This window comes from Garra rufa, chromosome 9 (assembly GCF_049309525.1).
Source record: "Garra rufa chromosome 9, GarRuf1.0, whole genome shotgun sequence".
Taxonomy (NCBI): Eukaryota; Metazoa; Chordata; class Actinopteri; order Cypriniformes; family Cyprinidae; genus Garra; species Garra rufa.
In genome coordinates this window covers 3,776,599-3,798,220 of record NC_133369.1, presented here as the reverse complement: position 1 = coordinate 3,798,220, position 21,622 = coordinate 3,776,599, and the positions used below count along the sequence as shown (strand labels likewise).

At 37.7% G+C, this 21,622-nt stretch overlaps 1 protein-coding gene across 1 annotated transcript in view; it reads right to left on the bottom strand.

The window, feature by feature from the left end:
- LOC141342482 (myomesin-3-like) overlaps nucleotides 1–21,622 on the bottom strand; it is an 86,776-nt gene that overhangs the window by 47,179 nt on the left and 17,975 nt on the right. Inside the window, exons 5-14 of the mRNA XM_073846939.1 lie at nucleotides 21,328–21,481; nucleotides 19,930–20,087; nucleotides 19,745–19,834; nucleotides 18,023–18,111; nucleotides 17,770–17,814; nucleotides 14,227–14,361; nucleotides 13,869–14,030; nucleotides 8,951–9,092; nucleotides 6,202–6,401; nucleotides 6,041–6,094 (exon numbers count right to left, since the gene is read on the bottom strand). Of these exons, the coding sequence (XP_073703040.1) occupies nucleotides 6,041–6,094; nucleotides 6,202–6,401; nucleotides 8,951–9,092; nucleotides 13,869–14,030; nucleotides 14,227–14,361; nucleotides 17,770–17,814; nucleotides 18,023–18,111; nucleotides 19,745–19,834; nucleotides 19,930–20,087; nucleotides 21,328–21,481 (1,229 nt within the window). The remainder of the gene's footprint in view (nucleotides 1–6,040; nucleotides 6,095–6,201; nucleotides 6,402–8,950; nucleotides 9,093–13,868; nucleotides 14,031–14,226; nucleotides 14,362–17,769; nucleotides 17,815–18,022; nucleotides 18,112–19,744; nucleotides 19,835–19,929; nucleotides 20,088–21,327; nucleotides 21,482–21,622) is intronic.

The window sequence follows — 21,622 nt, the reverse complement described above, 5'->3', positions numbered from 1 at the left end:
TATTTTTCAGTTTTCATTTCTCTGTTAGTTTTAGTATTTTTTTTATATATATATTTTTAATTAATATTTATTTTAGTTTTAGTTTTTTTAGTACTTAAAGTTTCCCTTAAATTCTCATTTAAGTAATGTATCCTGCAAGGTTATTATCGTTAACCAAAACCATAAAAACATTTTCATTACCTGAAATAAATGTTCACTGAAATAAAATAAAATATATAAAAAAAGACACTATTTTCAATCAGTTGCCAAGGCAAAATTTCAAATGTTTATTTAGTTTAACTTTTAGTACTAAAAAAACTCAAATAATTATGGATAAAACTACATTTTTAATAAAAATGACAACAACAGACAAAATTACTAAAACTTTTAGTTAAAGTAAAATGAAAACTGAAAATATAAACATAAATGTGAATTCAAAATAATAGTTAAAAACTACAAAATTGCATCAGTGATACATAAATAACACTGGCATCCTAAAATTATAATATTTAATAACATTATATTTTTTTTTACCTATTCTTAAATTCTCATTGTTCTTATGTGTGAATCTTATTGGATTCTCATTACCACAATATTGTCAGGCATTCACAACAGCCACCATCACTTGTCACGAACACTGAAGCTCCACCCACCAGATCATCATCACCCGAATTCTAAACACCTGTTCTCAATCACCTCACCTGTTTAAATAGACCTTACCTTCAGAAACTCTTCGTCTGGTCTACTGTTAACATTCCCTTGTCAACCACGGACGTCAGACCTCTCTTCCGGACATTCCTCTCTTCCAGCGTAACCTTTAAGGACTCATTTCCAAGATTGCTAAAGGACCGTCAGATAAGCCTTACCTGCCACCATTGACTTCATTTCCTGTTACCATACTCAGTCTGTTTAATAAAACACCATTACGTTTTACTTACCTCTGTTTCCAGTCTCATCTCTACGGATTCCTGACAGAAGACCAGACCGACTACAACAATGAGCACAGAGGAAACGGCTGTTCCAGATCCAACTTCGGAACTTGTGAATGCCTTAAGGGCGGCATTTCCACCACCTCCACCGCCATCTGCCTCAGGAAGTCCCATGGCCATGCCGGCAATGTTTTCCGGCGAGGCGGCTGAGTGTAGCGGTTTTCTTCTACAAGTTGAATTATTCATCAAAATGCAACCTCATAAATTCACCACAGAGGATTCCAAAGTGGCGTTTCTCATCTCTCTCCTCTCCGGTAAGGCTCTACAATGGGCAAAATCCATATGGCAAGCCGAACATACAATCATCCACTCGTTTGATCAATTCACTACCCATTTCTCTGAAGTTTTCTGTATGAATACTGATGTATTATCCACCTCCGATCAACTGTTCCGTCTCCGACAAGGATCTTCATCGATTACCGATTACACCTTGCAGTTCCGTACGTTGGCGGCGGCTAGCGGCTGGAATGAAACCGCACTGCTGGGTGCCTATCGACAAGGTCTCAACTCAAACATCCGTGCCGCGATGGCCCTTTACGATAACTCCATCGGGTTGGAATCTTTCCTCCAACGAACCACCCGGGTGTCCCAGCAACTAGCCGCCTGCCAGCCCACTCTAACCGCTCCTCAGTCCGTCTCTGTGGCAGCTGCAACTCCAGCACCAGAACCCATGCAAATTGATTCAACCCGGTTATCTCAGATGGAAAGGAATCGACGCATCACCATGGGACTTTGTTTGTACTGCGGACAATCAGATCACCTCATCAGAAACTGTCCAGTCCGACCCCCACGCCCGGTGGTGAGTACCATCTGTTCAGACATTGAAACTACCTCACTCTCCTTAATACCCGTAACCATATATACTGCTGATCATTCGGTATGTGTCTCTGCTCTGGTTGATTCAGGCTCTGCTGGGAACTTCATCACGCAAGAATGTTTAGAATTACTCCATGTCAAACGTTTACGCCACAACCATGAATACGCCGTCAAAACCATCCAAGGAAAGCCACTTGGGCGTGGGAGAATTCGCCACTCGTCACCATTTCTCACCCTACAAGTCGGTTTGTTTCATACAGAACGGATTAAATTTCTGGTACTGGAGGATTCCACCGTGAGTATCATCCTAGGTCGTCCCTGGTTACAACATCATCAACCCGAGTTCCGCTGGGATCCCTGCGATGTCATACGTTGGAGTAATCACTGTCTACAACACTGTCTGTCTCAGTTACCAGCTCCAAGCTCCACATCCATACCCATCTCATCTACCATGGTTGAAAGTCCCGAACCTGCTTGTCTCCCGGAGATCCCAGCGGAATATCTGGAGTACCAGGATGTATTCAGTAAAGCAGCTGCCACACAACTACCACCTCATCGGCCATGGGACTGTGCTATCGATCTGCTGCCCGGGGCACAGCTCCCAAAAGGAAAGGTATATCCCCTGTCCATCCCAGAGCGCCAGGCGATGGAGGAGTATATTGCTGAAGCCCTGAAGCAAGGATTTATCCAACCCTCCACCTCACCAGCCGCTTCCAGCTTTTTCTTCGTGGGTAAGAAGGATGGAGGTCTCAGGCCCTGCATCGATTACAGACACCTAAACTCCCAAATCATCCAACAACCCTATCCGTTACCACTCGTTCCTGCCACCCTCGAAGAACTTCGTGGAGCCCAAGTCTTCACGAAGTTGGACCTGCGGAGTGCTTATAACCTCATTCGTATTCGGGCGGGAGACGAGTGGAAGACGGCCTTCATTACTCCGTCAGGGCACTACGAGTATCAGGTCATGCCCTATGGGTTATCCATAAGTCCCTCAGTCTTCCAAACGTTCATGAATGAGGTGTTCCGGGAATATCTCCATCGTTTTGTGGTGGTCTACATTGACGACATTTTGATCTATTCCCGGAACCAGGCCGAACATCGCCAGCACGTCCGACAGGTCCTCCAGAAACTCCGCCAACACCAGCTGTTCCTCAAACTTGAAAAGTGTGAATTCCATCAACCATCAGTACAATTCCTGGGTTACAACATCAATGCCGAGGGTGTGCAGATGAATCAAGACAAGGTGAAAGCCATCCAAACTTGGCCCCAACCCATTTCTGTTAAGGAACTCCAACGTTTCCTCGGATTCTCCAATTTCTACAGACGGTTTATCCAGAACTACAGCTCCATCACCGCTCCTTTGACCTCCCTCCTGAAAGGTAAACCCAAACATCTAGCCTGGAACTCCTCTGCCCACGGAGCATTCCAACAACTTAAAGACATCTTCAGTACTGCTCCCTTATTACATCATCCTGATCCGGAACGTCCCTTCTTCCTGGAAGTCGATGCGTCAACGGTAGGAGTGGGAGCAGTACTCTCTCAAGCGGCTGGTGAATCCTCACTCCTCCGTCCCTGTGCCTATTTTTCGAAGAAACTTACTCCGGCGGAGCAAAATTATGATGTTGGCAACCGAGAGCTTCTAGCCATCAAATTGGCTCTGGAGGAGTGGCGACATTGGCTGGAAGGTGCAGTTCATCCATTTACCATAATCACTGATCACAAGAATCTGCAATATCTTCGAGAAGCCAAACGTCTTAACCCTCGACAGTCCAGATGGGCATTGTTCTTCACACGTTTCAACTTCAGAATTACCTACCGTCCTGGATCCAAGAACGTTCCCGCTGATGCACTCTCCCGACAGTTCACTACAGACTCTCCCTCCGAACCTGAATCCATTCTTCCTCCACAAATCATTGTCAGTCCCATCATCTGGAACCTGGATCAGGAGATTAGTCAAGCCACCCTCCAAGAGCCAGCTCCGCCGGAATGTCCAGAAGGAAGGATCTATGTTCCCAGTTCCCAACGTCCCTTCCTTCTGGACTCTATCCACCAGTCTCTGGGCTCTGGACACCCGGGCAGCAGAAGGACCCTCTCGCTTCTCCAACCTCGTTACTGGTGGCCGAGTATGCGCCGAGATACCATCAGGTACGTCCAAAGCTGTTCAGTCTGTGCCATGTCTAACTCCCCTCGACATCTCCCCACAGGAAAACTGGTACCATTACCTATCCCACAGAGGCCCTGGTCCCACCTAGGAGTAGACTTTGTCACTGATTTACCCCTCTCCGACGGTAACACCTGCATCCTGGTTGTGGTGGACCGCTTCTCCAAATCCTGCAAATTCCATCCCCTGAAGGGTCTTCCCACAGCCATGGAGACGGCGGAAGCTTTATTCCACATCATCTTCCGTCATTTCGGTCTCCCGGAGGAGATTGTTTCGGACCGGGGTCCTCAATTCATCTCGCACGTCTGGAAATCCTTCTTCAAACTGTTGGGTATCTCTGTTAATCTCTCTTCTGGTTATCATCCACAGACGAATGGCCAGACTGAACGGAAGATCCAGGAGCTTGGACGCTACCTTCGGGCATACTGTTCCAACGATCAGCACAATTGGAGTAGGTTCCTCCCGTGGGCCGAGTACGCACAGAACTCCCTTCGCCAGGACACCACCGGATTAACACCATTTCAGTGCGTACTCGGGTACCAGCCTCCGCTGTTTCCCTGGACGGAGGAACCCTCCAATGTCCCCTCTGTAGACCACTGGTTTCGAGAAAGCGAGAGAGTGTGGGACTCAGCTCATCAACATCTCCAACGGGCTATACGACGACACAAGGGTTTCGCAGACGTCAGACGCCGAATCGCTCCTCCCTTCCGACCTGGAGACAAGGTTTGGTTATCCACCAGGGACATCCGTCTGCGACTACCCTGCCGTAAGCTGAGTCCCCGCTATATTGGTCCATTCGAAATCCTGAGGCAGATCAACGACGTTACCTTTCAGCTTCAGCTCCCTCCAAGGTACCGAATTCATCCCACGTTCCATGTCTCCCTTCTTAAACCTTTTTCTCCCTCTGCCACAGATCCCACACGAGCTGAAGCTGAACCTCCTCCATCCGAGATCTTAGACCAACCCTCCATCTACACAGTGCATGAGATCTTGGATTCACGACGTCGAGGTGGCCGCCTGCAATATCTCGTGGATTGGGAGGGGTATGGTCCTGAGGAACGTTCCTGGGTGGCAAGAGATGATATTCTAGACCCCACTCTCCTACTAGATTTCCACCGTCGCCACCCAGATCGTCCAGCCCCTCGTGGTCGCGGCCGTCCTCGACGTCGTGTTGGGGCGTCGGGAGCCGCCCCTGGAGGAGGGGGTAATGTCAGGCATTCACAACAGCCACCATCACTTGTCACGAACACTGAAGCTCCACCCACCAGATCATCATCACCCGAATTCTAAACACCTGTTCTCAATCACCTCACCTGTTTAAATAGACCTTACCTTCAGAAACTCTTCGTCTGGTCTACTGTTAACATTCCCTTGTCAACCACGGACGTCAGACCTCTCTTCCGGACATTCCTCTCTTCCAGCGTAACCTTTAAGGACTCATTTCCAAGATTGCTAAAGGACCGTCAGATAAGCCTTACCTGCCACCATTGACTTCATTTCCTGTTACCATACTCAGTCTGTTTAATAAAACACCATTACGTTTTACTTACCTCTGTTTCCAGTCTCATCTCTACGGATTCCTGACAAATATATTTATTATTTTTAATTAAAATGGATGCCAGCTCAATATATACAACCATGTTATTTAGGTACATGTAGTTAAATTATTATTATTATTATTTTTTGCATTGCATTGCATTAATTAAAATTAAAGTAGTAAGTTTCATAATATTATTTTTTTTTTTAGCATGGAAATCTTTTAACCATTAACCATATATATTTTTTTTACCTTAAATTCTTATTTATACAATGTATCTTGCAAGGGTATTATTGTTAACTAAAACTAAAACACACTTTCTTTACTATACTAAAATACCTTTTTTCTCTTCTTTAGAATTAAATGGGACTTGTTTCTTGTTCTTGACCATTTTTGTGAGATTCAACCCTACAGTGTGACTTGATGCAATGAAACATCATATGATAAAGACTATCTCTCCCATGTACAGTAAATCTGTGAGCGCAGAAGCTTGTATTTCTTCTTATCTCTCCACCCGACTGCAACAATTTGAACCCATGAGCGCTGTGATCTACTCACCCTCCAGCTGGTCCTTAGTGATCACTATCTCTCTCCCGCGCTCCACCTTCACCACTGACAGAAATAGAGAGATGAGAAGAGATCAGGAGATCAGAGATACAGATGGATGCTGCCAGTATTTTTGAAGAGACTTGCTTTAGAATTCATGTAGATGTTTATACCCATAGTCCTGCTGGGCTCCATGGGGTCAGAGGTCAGGACGGGGTCAGTGGGTTTAGACGGGCGGCCCATGCCTGCCTGATTGACTGCACACACGCGGAACTGGTACATTGTGCTTTCCTTCAGTCCCATGACAGGAAAATGACACTCCTTCTGGACCACATCATTACAGCGTTCCCACTTCCCAACACCGATGTCACACCTAAACAAGAGAGAAGAGACTGTGATGTAAGAGCATTTTTAACATAATAAAGCATCAGACTAATGATATGCATTTATTGCAGCTTATTAGTAGCAGTGGTTGCCATTGAATTCAATCAGAACATCTTAGCAATTACCTGGCAACACCATAACAACCACTCAAGCTACATAATGCATTAAGAACTACTTAAACTTTTGAGCTTCCCATAGCAACACCCTAGCAACCACTCAGCACACTCAAACAACTGCATAATGCATTATCTACCACTTTGAACTTTGGAGTGTCTCCTTAGCAACACCCTAGCAACCACTCAGAACACTCAATTAACATAATGCATTAAAAACCACTCTGAACATTTGAGTTTCTCCTTAGCAACGTCCTAGCAACCACACTAACACCCAAGCAACAACATAATGCATTAAAGACTACTTTAAACTTTTGAGCATCTCAGCAACACCCTGGCAACCACTCAGAACACTTAAGTAACACCATAATGCATAAAAACACTTCAAACCTTTGAGAATCTCCTTAGCAATGCCTTAGCAGTCCTTCAACACACTCAAGCAACAGCATAATGCATACACTACTCTTAACTTTTAAGAATCTTCTTGGCAACACCCTAGCAACCACTCAGAACACTTAACAGCATAACAATGCATTCAAATCCACTACAAACGTTTAAGCATCTCCTTAGCAACGCTCTAGCAACCACTCAGAATACCCAAGCAACAACATAATGCATTAAAAACCAATCTGTACTTTTGAGCATCTACTTAGCAACGCCCTAGCAACCACTCAAAACTCACAACAGCATAACAATGCTTTAGAAACCACTAACTTTTGAGCACTTCCTTAGCAGCGACCACACAGGACACCCTAGCAATTGCACAGCAATGCATAAAAACACTCAAACCTTTTCGCCCCTGGCAACCACACAGAACACCGTAGCAACAGCATAGAAATGCAGTAAAGACCTCTCAGAACTTTGCAACCCATAGCATTGTGCTAGCAAACACTCATATTACCAACAGCCCAACAATACAAAAAAAAAAAACACTCACAACCTTGCAACGCCCTAGCAACCACTCAGAAACCTTACCAACAGCTTAACAATACAATAAAAAACACTCAGAACATTGCAACGTCCTAGTAACCACTCAGAAGACCCTAGAAACAGCCCAACAATACAATAAAACCCACTCAGAACATTGCAACACACTAGCAACCACTCAAAACACCCTAGCAACAACCCTACAAATAAAGACCATTGAACTTTGCACCCCTAGCAACGCCCTAGCAACCATTCAGAAGACCCTAGTAACAGCCTAGCAAAACATAAAAAACACTCAGAACTTTGCAACCCATAGCATTGTGCTAGCAACCACTCAGAAGACCTTACCAAAAACCTAACATAACAATAAAAAAAACATTCAAAACATTGCAACCCCTAGCAACGCCCTATCAACCATTTAGAAGACCCTAGCAACCACCCAACATTATAATACAGACCACAGAACATTGCAACCCCTAGCAACTCCCTAGCAACCATTTAGAAGACCCCAGCAACAGCCCAGCAATGCATTAAAGGCCACTCAGAACTTTGCACCTCCTAGCAATGCCTTAGCAACCACTCAGAAAACCCTAGCAACAGCCTAGCAATACAATAAAAACCACTTAGAACTTTGCAACCCCTAGCAACCATTTCAGAACACCATTCAAACAGCAAAGTTTTAAAAACCACTCAGAACTTTGCACCCCTATCAACGCTATAGCAACCACTCAGAAGACCCTAGCAACAACATAACGCTGCAGTAAAGACCTCTCAGAACTTTGTAACCCCTAGTAGCAACTCAGCACACCCTAGCAACAACCTAACAATACATTAAAACCCACTCAGAACATTGCAACCCTTAGCAACCCCCTAACAACCATTATGAACAATCAAGCAACAGCATAGCAATGCATACTACCCCCTAGCAACCATCCGAACTGCCATCTGAAACAAGTTTAAGTAATTTCTGTAATTCTAATGCATCTTTAACTTGGAATGTATCTTTATGATCTGAGTTTTATCTATTTTTGCCTGAGATTCAGTCAAAACAAACAAACATACTTATAATAAATGTCATTCTGATTCTTAAAGTACAAAAAAGGACAAACCAAATGTTATATTCAGAAATGCAGTCAACTTTTCACTCAAACTCTTATACTTATTATACTTTGTAATGAAAAAATTATTGTATAAAATCAGGCAAAACAGCAGCATTTTCACTGCTGGTCTCAGACTTTTGGACTCCGTAAGTGTGCATAATAAGACGCAATTATCTGCAAAAATTAAACGCAAGCCAACAAGACAAAAACTGGCAGAACACTGTAGAGTAAAGGAGCATGTTGCTAGGAGACAGGAAGGTTAGGCACTCGTTCTCTCTCACCATGATGTCTTTCATTTCAAGTTTTATCCCTAGAAACAGCCAGAAGCTACTTGATCTCTCTCAAGATGAGAGCTCATGAGAGCGACCGTCAGAAGAACATCACGGATCATGCTTCACCTCTCTATGAAGTAACCCTGTACAGCGGCGGCTCCGTCTGCGCTGGGAGGAATCCATGAGAGGAACACGTAATCTCGGTTCACATCTGAACACTCCAGCTGTAGAGGAGAACCTGGAGCTCCCACCACCACCGCAGGTCCATCTACACACACACACACACACACACACACACACACACACACACACACACACACACACACACACACACACACACACACACACACACACACACACACACACACACACACACACACACAGAAAAAGAAGCATATAGCAATGAGCATAAATGTTCCTGTTTTTCAGATGTTTTTCCTAAGAAAAGGCCCTTATAATCTCAGAGACTCTGCTCAGATTTGACAAAATGACAACATTTGCAGTCAAAAGATCTCAATATGAGCTCATCAATTTCTTTCAAGATCAAATGATCTGAGCTGCCATCCACATTCATTCATAATATTAGTATTATATATATATATATATATATATATAGTCTTAAGTGTTATTTTAGTATTATTTATTTTTTATATTATAGTATATATATTTTGAATTAGCTTTTATGTCACTCTAGTATAATTTATTTTATAGTATTTATTTATATAGATTTCTTTAAATGTAAAAGTTTTTGTAATTTTGGTATGTGCTTCAGTCATTTTTTGTTTTTAAATAAAAATAAAATGTTTTTATAAACCTATTTTCTTTTACTTTTTATTAACTATTTTTACTGTTACTTTTATTTTATTTGCATTTATATTTAGTTTTTTTTATTTGGTTTTCATCTAATATTTTTATTTCAAGTTTTTTTATTACTGGTTTTCTAAAAATAAAACACAATAAAAGTCAACAAAAAAATTGTGTCAATTTATATTTATAATAAAAAACAGCAATAATTGGAAATATGTTCATTTACATTTTTTAAAGTTTTTTATTTCATCTAATATTTATGTTTTATTTTATTTCAGCTTTATTTTAGATACTGCAAACAATTTCTAATGTTTTAATGTTAGATAACAAAAACAAAATAATAATAATAATAATAATAATAATAATAATAAATAATAATAACTGGGAAATACATTAATTTTTATTTACATTTTTGAAAGTTTAAATGTTTAATGTAATATTTATATTTTATCTAATATGTATGTTTTATGTCATTTTAGCTTTATTTCAAATAGCAATTTTTTTAATGTTTTAATTTCATAATAACAAAATTGTCAATCATGATTTTTTTTATTTTGTAATAATGATAAAATAATAATAAGAAGAAGAAAAACTGGGAAATACATTAATTTTTAGTTACATTTTTAAGTTTAAGTGTTTCATGTAACATTTATATTTTATTTCATCCTTTGTTTTAATTACAAAATAATGCTTTTCATTTCAATTTCATTTTAGTACTTCTACTTTAACTTATTTCATTTCAATTATTTTATTTGTATCTATATTTAGTTTTTTAATTTAGTTCAGTTATTTTATTTGTATTTGTAGTTAGTTTTTTCATCTAATATTTATATTTTATTCCAGGTTTATTTTTTTAATTACTGATTTTCTAAAAAAAAAAAACAAAAAAAAAAACAGAAACAATAATAATCATTTATGTAAATTTTTATTTATAATACAAATGCAACAACTGTTTTAGATTTTATCTAATATGTATATTTTATTTTATTTCAGTTTTATTTTAAATACCAAAAACATTTTTTATTGTTTTAATTTGATAAAAATAACAACTGTCAAACATGTTTTTTTATTTCTTAATAATAATAAACTTTGAAATCACCTTTATTTCACCTTTATTTTAATTATCCAAAAACATTTTTTGAATCGTTTTAGTTAACAGCAACAAAAGTGTCATTCATGTCTATTTTTACTTCTTAACAAAAATAAATAATTAATTAGAAACCCCATTAGGCTTCCCCGAACTATTAATGAGAGGCCTCTGAAAAATATATTCTCTCTCCGCAGCACAGTTAAACTTCAGCAAGTTTCTTAGAAGAGGACCGCTGCAGGGCTTTTCTCGCTCTTATTTGTTTAATCGCCACCAACAAGGATGAAACAGACTCATAAGAGCAACCTCCGGCTCCTTCCTGTTACCTGGCACATTTGTAATGCAAATTTGTCTCTGAGATTAAGCGAGGACGTCACGCGCAGCAGAGTGAACCTCGCTTTCTAATTACTACACTGCAGGCTTACAGAGCGGCCCACTTCCTTTAATGAGACAGGAAATTCAATTGCCGTCCTCGTCTTGCTTTTAAGGACTTACGCTGACAGGGGAACTCTGCTCTGGAAAGAACATCACAGATTCATGAGAATTATGCCTCTGATGAGTTCAAGTTTTACATCGCCTAATTAGGAGAGACAGGCCGCAATTGTGACACACTAAACTTCTTCAATCGCCAATAACCTGGAGTGATGACACCCAACAAATGATCAGTCAAGCTCTTTCTTGCTCTGCCTGAGAGCATAAAAACTGATTTGATGACATTAAAGTGATTTTTTTCTAGATGTTAAGTACTTTTCTGAAGCCTTTCAAGTTAAAACTGATCTATTTTATACAGAAGCCCATTTTTGCCACTGAATAAAAAATATTGCAATTACAAGTTGCATGTTATAGTTGGAATTGCACTATTTAAAGTCGCAACTGTGTCATTCTCACAATTCCAGTATTATATTGCAATCTGTACTTTTTCCCACCTTTCTGAATTTTTTCTCTCAATTGCGAGTTTACAACTCAAAAAGCAATTTTGACTTTATAACGAGCAAATGCAAGTTTATACCTCACAATTCTGAAAAAAGAAATTCTGAGATATTAACTTGCAAGAAAAAAGTCAGAATTGCAAGACAAACTGGTACAGTAATTGCAAGAAAAAGACAGGTTTGCAAAAGATAAAGTTGCAATTGCAAGAAAAAAAATTCTGACTTGTGAGAAAAAAAGACAGAATTGCGAGATATAAACTCGCAACTGAATGAAAAAGTCAGATTTGCAAGAAAAAAGACAGAATTGGGAGATATACATTTACAATTGTGAGACAAAAGTCAATTGCAAAAAAAAATTCTGGACTGTGAGAAAGTCAGATTTGCGAGATATTAACTTGCATTTTTGCAAATATGAACTATTGTTTATGTAACTGGCAATTGCAAGGATATGTCAGATTTGCAGATTCTGAACTACGTGAAAAGAGTCATATTTATTTGCAAGACATAAACTGAAGTCAGAATTGTAATTGCGAGAAAAAAAAACCTGATTTGCGAGATATCAACTCAAATGTGACCCTGGACGACAAAACCAGTCATAAGGTTAAATTTGACAAAACTGAGATTTATACATCATATGAAAGCTCAATAAATAAGCTTTCTATTGATGTATTGTTTGTTAGGATAGGACAATATTTGGCCGAGATACATCTATTTGAAATCAGAAATCTGAGGATGCAAAAAAATCAAAAAGACTGAGAAAATCACCTTTAAAGTTGTCCAAATTAGGTTCTTAACAATGCATATTACAAATCAAAAATTACATTTTGATATGTTTACAGTAGGAATTTTACAAAAAATCTTCATGGAACATGAACTTTACTTAATTTCTTAATGATTTTTGGCATAAAAGAAAAATCAAAAATTTTGACCCATGCAATGTATTTTTGGCTATTGCTACAAACATACCCCAGCGACTTAAGACTGGTTTTGTGGTCCAGGGTCACAAATATGCAAGAAAAAAGACAGAATTGGGAGATATACACTTACAATTGTGAGACAAAAGTCAATTACAAAAATAAATTCTGGACTGTGAGAAAGTCAGATTTGCGAGATATAAAGTTGCATTTTTGTAAATATAAACTATTGTTTATATGACTGGCAATTGCAAGGATATGTCAGATTTGCAGATTCTGAACTACGAGAAAAGAGTCACATTTGCGAGACATAAACTGGCATTTGCGAGACAAAAGTCAGAATTGTAATTGCGAGAAAAAAAATCAGATTTGCGAGCTATAAACTAGTATTTGTAAGAAAAAAGTCAGAATTGTAAGATATAAGCTGATTTGCGAGATGTAAACTCACATTTGCGAGAAAAGTCAAAATTGCGAGATATAAACCAGCAATTGCGAAAATGTCAGATTTGCAGATATAAACTCATGATGCAGATATAAATTCTGAACTTCAAGAAAAAAAGTCAAATTTGTGAGATATAAACCGGCATTGCAAGACAAAATTCAGAATTGTAAGATATAAACTCGTACTTGCAAGAAAAAATCTGATTCATGAGATATAAACTCGCAGTTGTGAAGAAAAAAGTCAGAATTGCAAAAATAAAATCAAAATTACAAAGTATGAATTTGCAACTGCAAAACAAAATGTAGAATTATGAGATATAAACTTGCAAATGTAAGTCAGATTTGTGAGAAATAAACTCGCAGTTGCAAGAAAAAAGTCAAAATTGCAAGATACGAACTGGCAACTGAATTGCGAAAATAAAAGTAGAATTACAAAGTATAAACTCAAAATTGCGAAAATTTCAGAATTGCCTGAAAAAAAGTCAGAATTGTGGAATTTAAACTCACAATTGCGAAAAAAAAATTCTGAAATGCAAGATTGTGAGAAAAGAGCAGATTTGTGCCATATAAATTTGCAATTGTGAGAAAAAGGTCAGAATTGCAAAAATAAAATCAGAATTGCAAAGTATAAATAAAAAAATACAGAATTGGGAGAAAAAAAGTTCAGAATTGGCAGAAAAAAATGTGCAATTATCTTTTTTATTTTTTAAACAGTGGGAAAACAGGCTTCCGTTATTTTATCTCTAGATTGAAGTTATAAACTTTCTATGGCAGATTCAGGGTGATTGTAACAGTAGTTGTGAAAAAAATTGCATAACACTTTAAATTTCAATATCTAAAACAATAAGAGTATATGAAAATCTGACCTTTAACATAGACATAGGCGCTGTGCTCAACGCTCCCGTCCCAGGTGCGCAGACGGACACTGTACAGGCCTTCGTGTTCCTTGTGCACTCTCTTCAGGGTGAGACTGGCAGATCGCTGACCCGTCTGCAGCTCCACACGACTGGATTGACGCAACACTTGCCCTGAGCAGATGTTATGTCACATGCAGTTAATACAGTGTTTTGGCCAGATTGTGGCACTTGGAATTGTTGTACTATACTCTCTAATAAGATAAAATGTTTCTTTGGATAAAAGCATCTACTATTGTAAACATACAATTTCATTTGTATATTAGATTCAAAATGTCTTTCCATTAGATATAAAATTCCAGTGTCTCACCATCTCTGTACCAGACCACATCCTGTTGGAACGGCAATAAAGCTGAGGTGAAACTACACTGCAGAACCAAATCATCACCTTCTTTCACAAATGTTGGAGGAAAGGTGGAGGCCAGCTGAGCGTCAGGCTCTGGAACTGGGACTAAGATGAGAAAGTACAGGAAAAGTGAGCATAATTCATTAAAGCAATAAGACCCAAGAAGCCATGGTTTACAGCGAATTTACAATAGCTAAGGGGCGCTTTAACCCGCAAAGCAAAAAGTAGAAAAAGTATAAAGTCTAAAAGCAATCCAACTCCACAGTAAAACTATGGACTTGGCAACACTGGGGAAGGATGTGGTCTCAAAATTAAAGTTGAATGAAACAAACATAATGCCAGCAGGGATCACTCTTACTTCATTAAATAAACACGCGCACACACAACAACGTTTCTCCAGCATTAGAAGAGCTTCTTTAATCACTTTAACCCGTGCAAAAGTAGTCCAATTCCGAAGTAAAATCACAGACTTGGTAACAATTTGACTGGAGAAGGTTGTGGTCTCCAAATGAAAGGTAAATGATGCAAACATGTCAGCAGGTTTTTTTGCTGAAATACATAATAGACAGTATAGTGGCAAGACATACAGTGATGTGAAAAAGTGTTGTTGTTTTTTTTTTTTTTTGCATGTTTGTCACACTTTAATGTTTCAGATCATCAAACAAATTTAAATATTAATTAAAGACAACACAAGTAAACACAATATGCAGGTAAAAGTGTTTGTCTCCTAAACTTAATAACTGGTTGGGCCACCCTTAGCAGCAACAACTGCAATCAAGCATTTGCGATAACTTGCAGTGAGTCTGTTACAGCGCTGTGCAGGAATTTTGTCCCATTCATCTTGGCAGAATTGTTGTATTTCTTCCACATTGGAGGGTTTTTGAGCATGAACCACCCTTTTAAGGTCATGTCACAGCATCTCAATAGGATTCAGGTCAGGACTTTAATTAGGCCACTCCAAAGTCTTCATTTTGTTTTTCTTCAGCCATTCAGAGGTGGATTTGCTGGTGTGTTTTGGATCATTGTCCTGCTGCAGAACCCAAGTTCGCTTCAGCTTGAGGTCACCAACAGATGGCCGAACATTGTCCTTCAGGATTTTTTGGTAGACAGCAGAATTCATGGTTCCATTTATCACAGCAATTCTTCCAGGTCCAGAAGCAGCAAACCAGCCCCAGACCATCACACTACCACCACCATATTTTACTGATGGTATGATGTTCTTTTCTGAAATGCTGTGTTACTTTTATGCCAGATGTAATGGGACACACACCTTCCAAAAAGTTCAACTTTTGTTGTGTCAGTCCACAGAGTATTTCCCCAAAAGTCTTGGGGATCATCAAGATGTGTTCTGGCAAAACTGAGATGAGCCTTTATGTTCTTTTTGCTCAGCAGTGGTTTTCCTCTTGAAATTCTGGCATGCAGGCCATTTTTCCCCAGTCTCTTTCTTACGGTGTGTTCACACGGGGCGTCAGCGTCAACGCTTGACGGAAGGCGTGGCTGAAGTTTGGCACTGACGCCATGGTCATAGCAGCGTCAGCCAATGAAATTAGACAGGAACTCAACAACAACTGCCACCTCCTTCCACGTCTGGTCTCTCCGGTATGAATCCCAGTACATAAAAAGCAATTGGTCATATAGGACTGGGTGATTGCCCAACGCAATAATGAGTTTCTCCTCCATTTTAAAATTTATCCTCAGTTTGCTGCTCTTGAACAGGGTGAACGTGATTGGCTGCCGCCTGGCTACTGTATTTGCATAGAGCGATCCTGATCGGCTGACGCATCCGTCGGCGGCGCTTCACTGGTTTTGCTCGCGGCAGAAGTTGAAAAATTCAACGCCAGTGAATCGCCGCCAACGGATCCACAATTCTTTTCGGCAACGCTTGACGTCACCCATTCAAAGTCAATGGGAAGCGTTGACGCTGACGCCCCGTGAGGCAAGAGACTCCTGCAGTTCTTTAGATGTTGTTGTGGGGTCAATTGTGACCTCTTGGATGAGTCGCCGCTGCACTCTTGGGGTAATTTTGGTCGGCCGGCCACTCCTGGGAAGGTTCACCACTGTTCCATGTTTTGGCCATTTGTGGATAATGGCTCTCACTGTGGTTTGCTGGAGTCCCAAAGCTTTAGAAATGGCTTTATAACCTTTTCCAGACTGATAGATCTCAATTACTTTCTTTCTCACATGTTCCTGAATTTCTTTGGATCTCAACATGATGTGTAGCTTTTGAGGATCTTTTGGTCTACTTCAGTTTGTCAGGCAGGTCCTATTTAAGCGATTTCTTGATTGCGAACAGGTGTGGCAGTAATCAGGTCTGGGTGTGGCTAGAGAAACTGAACTCAGGCGTGATGAACCACAGTTATGTTTTTACCTTCATATAAAAAAACCTTCATTTAAAAACTGCATGTTGTGTTTGTGTTATCTTTGATTAATATTTAAATTAGTTTGATGATCTGAAACATTAGAGTGTGACAAACATCTCAGAAACAAATCAGAAAGGGGGCCAATACTTTCCCACCACTGTACTGATGTAATGAGGTCAAAGGTGTGTGTATATAGAGTGATTTACAATGGTTTCGAATGTGGCTCAACCAATCAGAATCAAGGACTGGATCTATATGTTTCACAATATTTAATTTAGTATTTAATAGACATCACCACAGTTATGTAGCACACACATTGTGTCTCCCCTTGAATTTCCAATAAAAATCATACACTGTTGCATTTCTCTGATATAAAACTACTCATACACACCGCCCACTTCTACCTCAAATTCAAAATGAAAAAACAAAGCTTTGCTGGCACAGTTACAGGAATCAAGTCTTTAATGTTTCAATTCGGTCACTTTTAATTACATTTATGAAGCGACAGGCAGTAAGTAGCTTTTGTTCGTGTTCTTCTTGCCTTCGGCAGGCAGTGAAAATGAACGTAAGAGAGGACTCAATTAAGGCATACGTTGTACGTGCGGGAAAAAAATCACTGGAGTGTAATAGAAAAGCTGTTCCATTTTCCTTTGCAGTTTCCATTCCTGCCAAACAGCGACGAAAACCATCCCAAGGACGAGGACAAATATTAGTGTAATGAGACAAATGCCACGGCCCCACACAGGGGACGTCACAGAGGGCCGGTGTTGACGATGTCTGAGAAGACGTGCTATTTGTTTAGCTATCGTTCTCGCTGACGGAACTGGGAATTGAGGCCATACGCAATTGGAAGTGATGGAAGTGATTCGACAACACAATTCAACAATGCCTTCAAATGAATTGTGATGTTCTCTCATATCAGCAGAAGGGCTGTAATGGGAATTCAGATTTGTTTGAAAACACTGTAGCTAGATTGGATGGAGTAATGAAGTCGTTTTTGCTCTAAATGCGCGCTGGGCTGCAATAATACATGACAATGTGTGTTTGCATGCAAAACTCACTGATACTCAAGCATGCATTTTTCCTGATGACTGATAAAATTATTGTGCATTAAATATTTTGCATTAAGAAGTGCAAAGTCACTCACTAGGCGTCCACGAGCGCTTCAGTTTGGCCTCGGCCCCTTCATGTGCTGCAAATGGAAGAATAATGGAAGAACAAGGTTTAAACTTGAAGAATTTGGTGTTGCTACACAAAGGTTTCATTAACGCAGTCATAGAATCATCAGACTTCATTGTGCACCTTATATAACACTAAAGACTGCATTGATGAATCTGTAGCATTTTAGACCTGGAACAAGTCAAGCAATCAGCTAAATAACATGATAAAGAGCAACTCACAGTTGACTATCAATTTGGCGCTGGACGTCGCCTCCCCTAGGGAACTTTTTGCAATAACCTTGTATTCGCCAGCATCTTCAGCAGAACATCTGAAAAGAGAGAAATAAAGCTAAATTAGACAGTGGACACAAGGTTCAATCTGTTCTGAATGTATTTAAGTGAATTAAAAACAATCAGCCATTTATCAAACATGCACTTTTAATTGTATGGAAGACAGAAGCTCATTCACCTTGTTTCAAGGAAGAAATAAAATGGGTTTAATTTTTTGGTCACTAAAACCATTAAATCATTTGAAACATTAAAACATTCAAACCTTTTTTATTTATTTATTCTTAGACTAAGATAAAGATGTCTTTCAGGCAGTAGAATTGTAATTCTCTCTCGTTTTCCTAGACGTTTGTTCAAATGTATTAATTTATGTATTTATATTCTAATCTGAGAATGAACTTTTAAAGGCGCTATACAAAATAAAAGTATTATTATATGTTTTATCTGTATCTTATATTATATATGTTTATCTTTCAAATAATAGAATTGCTATTTTATTGTTTTGTCTTATTTTTGTTGTGAATTCAACATAAAAGTTTTAACAAATTACATTTAATTACTTTATTTATTTATTAAAAAAAATATTTATGAACTATCAATCTGGCAGATTTAGAGTTAGCCTAAATCTAGCCTTAAAATAACAAAAATAATAATAAATATTTTATTTCAGCTAGACAACATCGCATTTTTGTTTAATTTAATTTGAAGTAAACTAAAACTGAATTAAAAACTAATAAACACTATATATCTATTCAGATATTTTTTCTTTTATCCAAAGTACGGCAAAAACAGTACAATCCTGAAATATTTTTACTTTTTAAAATAACTGTTTTCTATTTCAATATATTTTAAAATTTAATTTATTGATGTGATTTCAAAGCTACATTTTTAGAATTGTTACTCTAGTCTCAATTCTTCAGACATCATTCTAACATTCTGATTTGCTGCTCAAAAAACATTTATTATTATTATTATTATGTTGAAAACAGCAGAGTAGAATTATTCAGGTTTTTTTGATGAATAGAAAGTTCAAAAGAACAGCATTTATCTGTAACATTATACCGTAAATGACTTAACCATAACTTGTGATCGATTTAAAGCATCCTCGCTAAATAAAAGTATTAATTTCTATAAGCTCTTTCCAAAAAACAACCAATGAATAAATGAAAAAAAAAAAAACATACTGACTCCAAGCTTTTGAATGGTACAGTGCATAATGTTACAAAAGCTTTTTATTTCAGATAAATGATGATCTTTTTATTCGTCAAAGAATCCTGAACTCACCCGTTTTGAATATTGACAATAATAATAATAAAAAAAAATGTTTCTTTGACAGCAAATCAGAATATTAGAATGAATTCTGAAGGATCATGTGACAATGAAGACTGGAGTAATGATGATAAAAATTCTGTTTTGATCACAGAAATAAATTACATTTTAAAATAGATTCAGATAGAAAGCAGTTATTTTAAATAGTAAAAATATTTCACAATTTTACTGTTTTTGCTGTATTTTAAATCAAATAAATGCAGGCTGGGTGAGCAGAAGAGACTTCTTTAAAAAAAACGTAACAAATCTTGACTGGTAGTGTATTTAACAAAATATTAATAAAAATAACATAATAAATAGGAAAAAAATAAGTGAATATAATTACAAAAAATATATATCTTTTACCTTCTGATCTCTAAAACGTTGAGGCCGAACTTCTGCGTCAGTTTGTAGTTCCACGGCAGAGCTCCTCGGAGAGGAACGTCATCCTTATACCTGTCGACAACATTCACACTCTGCTATGATGGATGTCTGTCTTTGGAGATTTAGGCTCTTTTATTTTGGAGAAACAGGCTTGCTGAGACACTCACCATGTGACGCTGGGAGTCGGACAGCCCTGAACCGAACAGGACAGTTTGACGTCCATCCCGGCCCACACAGTGTGAGGTCTCAGCGGGATGGGGAAATCAGGAGCCTTCATGCTCAAATCCTCAATATACTTCATGTGCAATGAGGATTTTCTCTCCGCCTGAAGAATAACAAACAGTTCTGTCATCATTTACTTACTCTGATGTAATGGCAAAGACATCCAAAAATCACTTACATTTTAGTACTATTTTGGATACTATTATAGTTATGTTGTGAATTAATTAATAATTAATATATTCATTCATTTATTTATTTTAAGGTAAAACAACAACAACAACAACAACATAAAATATAAATTGCTGATACAGTGGAACGCCAAAGAAAAAGAACAAAAAAAAAAATTATTTTTTCACAAATTTTATCATAAAAAGCTTTACGATATACCAATCAGGTGACTAATTTATTATGATTTTATTTTTATTTTTTTGACCATCCCTGTTTATTACTTTAGGGTCCTTGAGATCCTATTGTAGACTTTATATGTTTAATTGATTTTATTTTTAAATTTTCCATTTTTGCTTTCATTTTAACACAAATTGTATTTTACAAATTATTTATTTATTTTATTATTATAAAACCATAAAAATGTATGTTTTACGTTTACTGTAACAGGGTTATTATAGAACATATTATTATTATATATTATAAATGTAAACCATAAAACTATATGGTTTTAGAATTTTTAAAAGTTATATATAATATAATTATATACATGTAATATTTTTTTTTATGGTTTACTATAATAACCCTGTTACATTTCAGTCTGATTTTAAAACAATGATATCATATAAAGCTTTAAAATCTAATTTTATAACATAAAAAAATAAAATAAATCAAATTCTAATATATATATATATATATATATATATATATATTTGTTATAAAACCATATATTTTTGTTTTAAAAAACACACACACACACACACATATATATATATATATATATATATATATATATATATATATATATATACATACATACACATACATAGCTTTTATTTTACAAAAATAAATAGCTATTAAAAAATAATAGCTTATATATATTTTTTTTTTTATTTATTATAAAACAATATATTTTATAGTTCACATTTACTTTAATAACCCTGTTACATTTCAGTCTGATTTTCAAAACATATTATCATATAAAGCTTTATAATATAATTATATAACAGTAAACTGTACTCATTCCTAATGCTTTTATTGTGTTATTTTTGCTCCGACCCCATTAATTATTCCTTTGAAACTAGAAAGCAAATGCACTCAGGTGTCTTGAAAGGTGCAGAGCTGTGATTGTTGTATTTTTAACGCTCCTCTCAGTCTTTGGTGTGTCGATCACTCACCTCCCGGCGCAGAGAGAATCGATCCACGCGCTCACGGACGACACGCTGGTTTCTGATCACACCGATCTCCAGTTTCTCAGCCTCATTCCCGAACATCGTCCACTGGTCCCGCTCGTGGAGCTCATCATTGGACAGCGTCTCTCTCAGGACATCCCTGGGGTCAAAGGTCAGAAACTCACTTGGTTGTAAGATGCAATGTTATTATTAATATTCGTTAAATAATTGGTGTTTTATGTTTTTAGGGTTTAATAGACCAATTCACAGTAGATGTCACAGTTACGTCACTTGCAGCAGC